The sequence below is a fragment of the Pteropus vampyrus genome, unplaced genomic scaffold, assembly GCF_000151845.1.
Source record: "Pteropus vampyrus isolate Shadow unplaced genomic scaffold, Pvam_2.0 Scaffold417, whole genome shotgun sequence".
NCBI lineage: Eukaryota > Metazoa > Chordata > Mammalia > Chiroptera > Pteropodidae > Pteropus > Pteropus vampyrus.
The window spans coordinates 175,789-186,926 of record NW_011889198.1 but is presented as its reverse complement, the minus strand read 5'-3'; the positions used below and the strand labels follow the sequence as shown (position 1 = coordinate 186,926).

The following is an 11,138-nucleotide window of genomic DNA, read 5'->3' as shown; positions in this document are numbered from 1 at the left end:
CCAAAGAAACTTACCCCATACAGCAAGGGACACGTACAAGAATGGTCACAGTGACACGCTTCACAGTAACACACACTGGGAAACCCAAGTGCCCATTCACAGGAGTGAATTAATAAGTCACAAATTATACATACATATATACGTGTATCACTCAAAATAAATGAATCATACTGACATGCAACTCCAGATAAATCAGTTAAATTAAAGATAAAATCTTAGTAATATTATGTATAAAAGTAAGTCCACGGTATTACGTACAGCATAGTGCTCCCTTTTAAATTGTTAAAAACAGCTACAATAAATATACATATTAGAATCGTACAGAAATGCTGTAAAACTACACAAGAAGGAAAGACGTCAAGCCCAAGTGAACACGACATTCATATGCTATGTTACCTGAGGTGGGGACAGGCAGGGGGACAGGATAGGGGCGACCGTAGGGTTAGATGAAGGTGATCGTCAAGATCCTAGCTTCTGTCTGGGCAGTGGGTTCACGGGCACTTATTATGTTTCTGAAAACTATTAATCAAGAAAGGCCATGCATGGGCTAACTTTGTATGTGAGGAGGGTGATCATTAATCCAGCCCCGTGCACCCGAAGTCCATAAAAAAATAAACTCAGCCCACATTCCCACAGGCCGTGTGAGGGAGTAGAAAGGGCACATGGCGCGTGAGACCAGCCTGGGCTCGCACCCTGGCCGTGCCGCTTGCTAGCTGTGTGACCTGTTCCAGGTCACTTAGCCTCCCTGAGCCATGGTCTCCTCTGTCTAAAACGTGGGCCAAAGGAGGAACATTTAGAAATGAAGGCCACTAGGACCTCGCATAGTGCCTAGTGTGCAAGAGAAGGGCAAACATGGGAACCGGGATTAGTAACAAACGACAGCACCTGGGTGTGACAGACAGGAAAAGAACACGCGTGACAGAAAACGCTCTGTCGGTACAGCGCCATACACACCGCGCCGACATGATGCTAATGATAATAGTGTTCACCGACTGAGTTTTCTGTGCACTAGACACAGGGTTAAACTTTTTATCAGTGTTTTATTTCACTGGTACCACAGTTTCGTGATCTACATATCTTTTATATTCCTTGATTTTCAGATAAGGACACAGAAGTTCAGAGACAGTAAATACTGAAACCTTAAGTCACTTAATTAGTAGGGTCTGCAGCTGGGATTTGAACCCAAGTCTCTCTGGCTCCCAAGAGCCAGGTCTCAGCATCAGTCTCCGCCCTGTCCTGACGGAACCTATGCCTTTTCCTTTGGCCTGGAGCTGGTGAGGGTCCACCAGCTGACCCAAGCTCAGCCGCGTAGCTCACCATGACCTCAGCGCTTGCCTCACCCCTCCATGCTCGGGGCCCGGATGTGGACCAGGCTGGTCTGTTTGTGCTTGCCAGGTGTGGGATGATCTACATGGAGCCCCACCAGCTGGGCTGGAAGCCGCTGAAGGATTCATACATGGACACCCTGCCCTCCAGCCTCACTGAGGAGCACAGGGAATTGGTGAGACCCCCTCTCCCTCGCTTCCCCTCCTTCCCTGGCTCCTACGCCTCATCTGGCAGGACTTCTAGGCGCATCTTCACCTTCATATTTCCGGAGGCAAGAGGGGCAGGGAATTCCCTGCCCGGCCCCAGTTACCTTGCTTCCTGGCTGCCCACCATTTTCCCAACTTCTCCACATGGTGGGCATGGGCTGGTGAGGTCAGTTTCTCCTTTGTCTTCTAGCTGCTTCTTCACTCCTTGTCCCCCCCATGGAGAACTCTGGTGCTTGAGAAACGTTCTGTATGGCGGCAGGAAAGTCCCCCCTCCCCATCGCCCGCTAGCAAAGGTGTCGCGCCTTCGCGCTGGGCCAGGTGAGGGAGAGCTGTGCCCTTCTCTGCATGGCCATGCCCCGCCCTGGAACCTGGACTCCAGACCTCCTGGGACCTGGACCCAGCCAGAAACGCCTGTATTGCAGCTATGAAGCGTGTTCACTCCCTTCTCCCCTTCCCAGGAGAGGTGCGGCCATCTGGGTTAGCTGGGCACCCGTGTACACGCTCAGACCAGGGACGCAGGCAGGGGACCAGTGCCGCGCGCCTCTCCCCTGTCCCTGCCCTAAGGGGGAAGCCCCAGGAAGCTTTCCTGCCGAGGAGGCCGAGAAGGGGCTAGGTTCGGTCCTCTTCCCCCTGCGGAAACAGCTCGGGGACACCGGGGACGCGGCAGGCTGGCCCCGCCCCATCTCGTGTACAGACACATGCACAGTATTGGCCCGCGCAGGTGCGCAGACATGTGTCCACATGCACATTCAGAGAACAGCCCCCAAGCATGTGGACAGCTGCCCAGTCCCCACACGGGGAGCCTGCGGAGCACCCGAGTGTGTCCCCAAGATCCTCAGCACCAAGGCTAACGCCCTCTCGGCCTCTGAGACTGATCTGGCCCACCCCCACCGCCAGCCTCATCACCTACCTCACCCTCCGCCTCGTTTCCATTCCCAGAAACCTCCCCTCACCCCCCACCCCCCCCCCCCCCCCCCCACCGTTCACCCCCCCCCCCCCAGTCGCCACCTCGAGGCTTTTACACTTTTCTTCTCTCTTCCTGGAGCACTTGCCCGCTTTCATCACATGAGGGCTGATTCGCCGTCGTCATTCAGGGCCCAGCACAAAGGCCCCCTCCTTTAAGAAGCCCTCCGAGACCAGCCTGGTAGACCGTCCTGTTATTCCCCAGTGTAACGCCTTCTATTCGATTCCTTGCTTGTTTAGTTATTTATAGCCTGTCTCCCCTGCCCCTTAGTACGCTCCACAGGGCAGGGACCTTGCCCGTCCTGTCCACCTTTCATCCCCAGCAACGACAACGCTGCAGATGCTCAATGAGTGTTTGTTGATTGAATGCCACTTATCCACGAATATGGGTATGTTCATGTGTACGTGTAAACGCATCTGCGCATTCATGCATGCATGTATGCCCACAGACATATGCGCCTATGAGGACTGATTTAGTGATGGCCTGCCTGCTTCCAAAAAATGACTCAAGATCATTTACAGTGACAGTCACAAATAAACTATAACCAAACAAACAAAAACAAATAAGAGAAAGTAAGCCAGTAATTTTTTTAAGTAAGTGGGGTAAGGAACAGAGTCAAGAGAAATAATGATTATATCCCAAAGTAGATATGTACAGATACACACACACACATACATACTGAAAATGAATCTCGAATTTAGCTCTGCACTTCCTATGGCCCCTTAGGAGTCCTGCCTTACAAATGCCAGTCTTTTGTAAAGTGATTGTTTAAAATTTCTAGAATATGACTCAAAAAACTAGTAACACTTTATTTTATTTTTATTTATTATTTGTTTTTAGAATGCCTAATGTTTTATGGAAACGAAGTCAGATACTATGTTTGAGTATCTGACTTCGTTCCCAAAACTATTTCGTGTGTCCTGTAGCTGACTCGCAGTGGCCCCCAGCCTCTGCGAGTGTCCTGCCCTGGGCAGTGGAATGAGAGGGGTGGGGCTGGCCTGTGGGTCACACAGTTCACAGAATAGGAAGCTGGGGGCAGGAGCCTTACCAGCATCTCCAGCCTCCCCGAGGTACACCAAACTCTTGCTCTTAAACTCATTTTTTGGTAACGGCATCCCATTTCACTTTCTACTTTCAGGTCAGTGACATGTTCATGTGGCTCGTCCAGCCTAGCTTGGAATTTATTCGCCTTCAGTGTAAATTTGTGGTCCAAACGTCTCCCACCCACCTTGCCTTCTCGATGATGAGACTGTACTCCTGTCTGCTTGGTAAGTGCTGCGAACAATGCTTAAGGCAGATGCGCCTTGGCTGCCAATTCCGCTCCTACCCTTTTCATACCCCCACACCCCACCCCAGGAGTTACAGCGAGAGTGGCATTTCGGCCTACCTAGAACAAGCGAGTCTTTGGGGAGTGTAGACAAAGCTTGGTGGAAAGAGTCCACGTATTTTGGCTTTAGCCTTGATCTTGGATTGATGCCTGGGTGTTCTTGTTCAAGTTTCTCAGTCATAGGTGCTTCATCCACACAAAGGGAGCTATAATTCCTCTCTGTCTTTATCTAAGAAGGATAGCCTGGAGGGAGATAAATCTAGATGAAGCATGTGAATGTATCTCAGAAAAAAAAAAAAAAACAATTCTGTAAAAAATAGGAAGTGAAGAAAGCTTACAATCACAAAAATCTGAATTTGCAAAACACATAGATACACTATAAGAGAACTGATCACGTTAGTCTACAAAACTATAGAACCATTCGTTTAAATGTCACAGAGAAGGTGCCTACAGCTATCTCACATAAATCAAATTTCACTGAACTCTATTGGAAATAACAAAATACGTGTCCGTGGGAGAACTTTTATTGGATGCCATTTCTTTCTCATGATTGCACAGAACTCAGACTCAAGATGATTCTTACACCTTCTGCTACACAAACAGACTTTCACGGCCTGTTTCTCCCAAAGGCATTATAGGTGTACATCAGAAATGTAACATGGTGAACGGTTGAGTGGAGGCTTTCTTTGGCTAAGTATTATTTGATTTTCTAAAATTAAAATTAAGGCAGTTTTTTTTAAAGCACACCAGTTGCATACGATGTCATACGTTTGCAATGTTATTAATACATTTTGCGTATTTTTCCCCAGGCTGTTTCCTGTCCTTATGTAGTATCTCCTCCAGCATGAGAAATGGACTCGTTTTTCCCCGGCACCATGTGACCTAATCTCTCGCCTCTCTGAGTCCTCTCAGGACTGCTCAAATACAGGCAGCTCCTAGGAGCTGGGTCTGAACGTACGCGTCCCTCGTTTCAGAGCTCTGACTTTTTACTCTGTCAGTGTTAAAATGCAAGAACGGTAGCTGTGATTGACAAGGCCCCGAGATAAGGAACACTAATGACATTTCTTAGCCTTTTATTTCGAAATAATTTTAGACTTACCGAAAACTGCTAAATGAGTGGAGAGTCACACATCCCTTCACCTTGCTTTTTCAGCGTTGACATCTTACGTGACTAAGATACAATGACAAGAGCGAGGAAGTGAACCTTGGCGCTGTCTGTTAACTACGACATAAGACTTCATTTGAATTTTACCAGTCTTTCCACAAACGTTCTTTTTCTGTTTCGGAATCCGGTTCGGGATGCTACATTACATTTCATTGTCGTACCTCCTTGGCTTCTTCCAGTCTGTGACAGTTCCTCCATCTTTTCTTGTCTTTCCTGACCTTTCTGCTTGATAAATACTGGCCAGTGATTTTACGGATGGCTGTCAATTTGCTCGCCTCGCGTTTTCTCATAACGAGTTTGAGGTTATGCATTTTTAGTACGGATCCCATGGAGGCGATGCTGTATCTTCACAGTGCAGCCTCAGGCGTATCTGATGCTCATATATATCTTATCGGTGAAGGCTCTGGTCAAAGTTAACTTTGGCGACAGTCACGCTTCTTTATCGTAAAGTCGCTATTCTTTGTAAGTAATAAGTATCTTGGGGGAGATAACTTGAAACTCTGCAAATATTTTCTTTCTCTTCAAACTTTCACCCGCTGATTTTACCATCTGTCGGTGGGTCTGTCTACGTAGCTAGAGTTGTCAAATTGATAAAGACGGAAAGTAGAAGGGTGGCTGCCAGACACTGGGGGAGAGAGGGATGGGGAGTGATTGTTTGATGGACACAGAGTTTCAGTTTTGCCATCGAACTCTACGCTTAAGAATGATTAAGATGGTAAATTTTAAATTACGCGCTTCTTAACAAAATAGGAAAAAAAAAAAAAGTATGTGGATAAAGGATTTAGCAGGTGATGGCCACCCAGCCAACTGCAGTCCCCTCCCCAAGTCCCTCACCGACCAAACCACCCAGTCCACGTGGTTTACATCTGTTACACTGTGCAGCTTCTCCCGAGGTCTCCTTTCTTTGCTTTTAGATGAAATAAGGGAAATAAAAGAAGATGAAAGCGAATCCCTCGAAGGCCTGACAAGCCAGCAGATCTTCCTCTGGCTGCAAGGGTTGTTCCTCTTTGCCTTGGTGTGGACGGTGGCCAGCACCATCAACAGCGATGGCAGAAAAAAATTCGACCTGTTTTTCCGCAACCTGATCATGGGCCTGGATGACAATAACCCAAGGCCCAAAAGCGTCAGACTCACCAAAAACAACACCTTCCCAGAGAGAGGTAATTTACTGCCTGTTGTTGTTGTTGCTGTTGTTTTTGTCTTACTGTCATTGTTTGGAGCCTAGTTACAAACCTAACCTTACTGGGTAGACCCAGTTAGGCCTTCACGAAAACCAGGGAGGATTTCGTGGCTTGTCTGCCGGGGTTCACTACTTCAGAGCTGCCCATGTATGTAGAGATGGGTGGCCCCGGAGTCAGTGTCTTATGAGATAGTTTAAATACTTTTTTAATCTAGAAAAAGTTGATAGAAATTTTTTTTTTTTTTTGCAAAATCACCCATAATCCCATCACTCCAATAGGACCCAGGAAACAGAATGAGAAATATAGTCACTTTTGTTTTTCTAACTCCCTTCTAGTCCTGTTCTGTGTTTACACACAGTGTCACATTGTGGTGACTATGGTATTAATACTTCTTTTAAGTTTTGTCATTGTATTCTAATATATTAAAATGTTTGTGATTTTGCTAAAAACATTATCTTCAAAATGATTAATGATCTATTAATATTCTCATATGTGTGACATCATTTACTAAACGATTTAAAGATATTTTCTTTTATGTAGCTTTTACTGTTTTTTTTTTTGTTGTTGTTGTTGTTGTTTTAGCACCCAAATAATACATTACATAAAATTTAGAAAAAAACAGAGAAGGGAATAGAAAACAAAGATCAATGGTAATCCCACTATCCAGAAATAATACCTCTTTATTTATTTATTTATTTTATATTTCTATAACAAAAGAGATCATACTATAAATATTTCCAAATAGTTTTACTTTTTGCGATTATAAAAAAAATATATAAAGGGCCACGAGGGAACTTCTTGGGGTGATGGTAATGTATATATCGAGTGGGATTTGGGTTACGCAGATATGTGCATGTGTCAAAACTCAGTGAATGCACACACTTCTATGTGCATTTCATCCTATGTAAATTTTGTATCACAAAACATATAAACAAATATTGAACATTTAATGATATAAATGCTGAAGTATTTATGGGGACACGTATAGATGTATATGATTTACTTTGAAATGTGTCAAAAAATAAGATGGCTTAATTGATGGATAGAGGGATGAATAGGTATGTGATAAAACAAGTAAGAAGCTAATGGTAAGATCTAGCAGATGGGAATACAAATTCTCACTGTATAGTGTTTCTTTGTGTTTGAAACTTTACGTAACCATGCGAAATGAAGGAGGAAGTTGCGGCCGAAGCCCCTTGCTCACACACTTTCCCCAGCACCTCTGGCACATCTCGTGTGATACGTGGTCATCTGTCAGAGGAAAGGCATGGAGGCCCTGGACCAGTCCATTAGTTAGATAGTAGTACATTCATTCATTTTTACCCATTTTTGAGGGGAGAGGGGAAGATTTTGTTTTTGTTTCTATTTTTCGTTGTGGTAAAAATACATATCATAAAATTTGCCATTTTAGCCATTTTTAAATGTGCAATTCAGTGGTATTAAATACACCAACATTGCCGGGCACGTGTCACCACCATCCGCCTCCAGAACTTTCTTCGTCTTCCCAGACTGAAAGGCCACACGTCTTCAGCACTAGCTCTCCATTTCGCTCTTCCCCAGCCCCTGGCAGCAACCATTCAACTTTCTGTCCCTCAGTTTGACTCCTCTAGGAACCTCAGAAAGTCCACTCACATAGTGTTGGACCTTTTCTGCCTGGCTTATTGCACTCAGCTTCATGCATTCAAAGTGCGTCCGTGCTCTAGCACGTGTCAGAATTCCCTTCCTTTTTCAGCCTGACTAATGTTCCATCGTGTGTGTAGACTACATTTTGCTTATCCATTCATCCGTTGATGAACACTTGGGTTGCTTCCACCTTTCGGCTATCGTGAATAATGCTGCTATGAACGTGGGTGTACAAATATCTGTTTGAGGATCATGCTTTCAGTTCTTTTGGGTATAAGCCCAAAGGTGGAATTCCTAGATCTAGATCACATGGGAATTCTGTGTTTAACTTTTTAAGGAACCGCCCTAACGTTTTCCATACTGATCGCACCATTGTAGTCCCACGAGCAATACACACGCATTCCAGTTTCTCCACATCCACAGGATTTGATTTGTTTTGTTTTTTAATAATAGCCATCCTGATGAGTGTGAAATTTGTCTTTAATTTTTTAAGAAAAAATGTGAATTAATGATATAATAAAGGACGTAATTTTTTAAAAAGACGACTATTATTCACATTTCGATGAACACCCTTTTAGACGTTTCCCTATGCATATATGTACCTATAGATTTATTTTTACTAACATGGGATCATTCATATTACTTTCTAGTTTTTGCTCTCATTAACAATGTTTTGATGAATGACATTCCGATGGCTACGTATTTGCTTCATACATGATTTTTCCTTAAGATAATTTCCTAGAAATAGAATTGCTGAGTCAAGGGTTGATAAAATTTTAAAGCGCTGGTTGCTAGATTTCCCTTGTACCCTCGCCAACACTATTTTTATTTTGTTGAGATCTTGGACAATTTGAAATGTGAAAATGGTATCTCGTTTTAACTTCTTTCTCTTTAAAAAAAAAAATCGACAGATTTAATTTTAGAGCCATTTTAGGTTTACAGAAAAATTGAGCAGAAAGAGCAGAGTTCCCATATGCTCCCTCCCTAAAGAACTCCCCCCACAGTTCCCCGTACTATTAACGTCTGTGATTAGTGTGGTTCATTTGTACAGTTGATGAACCGATATATATAAATTATTATTAGCTAAAATTCATAGTTCACAAGGTTTACTCTTTGTGTTGTACAGTTCTATGGGTTTTGACAAACGCACAGTATCATGTATTCACCATTGCAATATCACACAAGATAGTTTCACATTGCCCTACAAATCCCCTAGCTCCGCCTGTTGGTGCCTCCTTCCCCCTGAACTGGCAACTACTGATCATATTACCGCCCCTATTGGTTTGCCTTTTCCAGGGTGTCATATATTAGGAATCATACAGTGCGTAGGCTTTTCACATTGGCTTCTTTCACTTACTTGGTAAGGTTCCCTTGTGTCTTTTTGTGCCTTGATAGCTCATTTCTTTTCATTGCTGAATAATATTCCATTGTGTGGATATTTATCAGTTCACCTATCAAAGGACATTTTGGCTTATTATAATTTTTGGAAGTATGACTAAAGCAGCTATAAACATTGGTGTGATGAAGGATTTTGTGTAGACATAAGTTTTAAACTCATCTGGCAAATACCTGGGAACACGATTAGATGGTGAGTCTGTTTGTTTAGCTTCGAAAGAAACTGCCAAACTACCTTTTGCAAAGTGGCTGCACCATTTTGCGTTCCCACCAGTAATGAATGAGAGTGCCTGTTTCTCTCCATCCTTGTCAGCATTTGTTGTTGTCAGTGTCCTGGATTTTAGCCATCCTAATAGGTATGTAGTAGTAACTCGTTTTAATTTACAATTCCTAATGACATATGATGTTGAACATCTTTTCGTATTCTTATTTGCCACATGCGTATCTCCTTTGGTGAGGTCTCTGTTGAGATCTTTTACCCATCTTTTAATCGGGTTGTTTCTTTTTCCCGTTGTTGAGTTTTAAGAGTTCTTTGTATATCTTGGTTATAAGTCCTTTGCCAGAAGTATGTTCTGCAGATATTTTCTCCCAGACTGTGGCTTATCTTTTCACTCTTTTAACAGTGTCTTTTGCAGAGCAGAAGTTTTTCATTTTAATTAAGTGAAACTTATCAGTTTTTTCTTTCATGGATTGTGCTTTCTGTATTGTATCTAAAAAGTCATCATCAAATCCAGTGCCTCCTAGATTTTTTTCCTATGCTGTCTTCTAGAAGTTTTGTAGTTTTGCGTTTTATGTGTAGAGCTATCATCCATTTTGAATTAATTTTTTGTGAGAGATATAAGATCCATGTCTAGATTTTTATTTTCTGTAGATGTCTATTTGTTCCAGGATCAGCTGTTGAAAAGACTGTTTTTTCTCCATCGAATTGTCTTTGCACCTTTGTCAAATATCACTTGACTATATTTGTGTGAGCTTATTTCTAGTTGTTTCCGTTGGTCTATTTGCCTATTCTTTTACCAGACCATACTGTATTGATTACTGTAGCTTCACACTAAGTCTTGAAGTTGGGTAATGTCAGTCCTCCAACTTTGTTTTTTTTTTTTTTTCTTCAATATTCTGTTGGCTATTCTGGATATTTGGATAAGACAAAAATATTCTGGATATTTTACCACTCCATATAAACTTTAGAAACACTTTGTCGATATCCACAAAATAACTTGCTGGGATTTTCATTGGGATTGTGCTGAATCTATAGATCAAATTGAAAAGAACAGACATCTTAACAATTTGAGTTATGTCTAACATGGATTTTATCTCCATTTATTTAGATCTTCTTTGACTTTCTTCATTGGCATTTTATAGTTTCCCTCATATAGCTCTTACACATTTTTTACTAGACTTATACCTAAGTATTTCACTTTTTTTATACTAATGTAAATGGTGTTGTGTTTTTCATTTCAAATTCCAATTTTTCATTTCTGGTATATAGGAAAGCAATTGACTTTTGTATATTAACTTTGCATCCTACCACCTTGCTATAATCACTGTAAGTTCCAAGAGTTTTTTGTTGTTGTCGTTGTTGATTTTGGGGGGATTTCTTGACTAGATAATCACGTTATTGGCAAACAAATGCCCTTTTATTTCTTCCTTCGCAATCTTTTATTTATTTTTCTTGTCTTATTGCATTAGCCAGGACTTCCTCTATGATGTTGACTAGGAGTGATGAGAGAGCATCCTTATATTAGGGAGAAAGCATCCTTATATTAGGGAGAAAGCATCTAGTTCCTGAACCTAAGCATGATATTAGCTGTAGATGTTTTGTTAATAATCTTTATCAAGTCAAGGATGTTCCCCTCTATTCCTAGTTTACTGAAAGCTTTTTATCATGAATGGTGGTTGAATTTTGTCAAATGCTTTTTCTGAACTTATTGATATGATCATGTGATTTTTT

At 42.4% G+C, this 11,138-nt stretch overlaps 1 protein-coding gene across 1 annotated transcript in view; it reads left to right on the top strand.

Moving 5' to 3' along the window:
* The window catches only part of DNAH3 (dynein axonemal heavy chain 3), a 149,540-nt gene that overhangs the window by 86,849 nt on the left and 51,553 nt on the right, over nucleotides 1–11,138 (top strand). Inside the window, exons 38-40 of the mRNA XM_023523811.1 lie at nucleotides 1,396–1,501; nucleotides 3,635–3,764; nucleotides 5,903–6,148. Of these exons, the coding sequence (XP_023379579.1) occupies nucleotides 1,396–1,501; nucleotides 3,635–3,764; nucleotides 5,903–6,148 (482 nt within the window). The remainder of the gene's footprint in view (nucleotides 1–1,395; nucleotides 1,502–3,634; nucleotides 3,765–5,902; nucleotides 6,149–11,138) is intronic.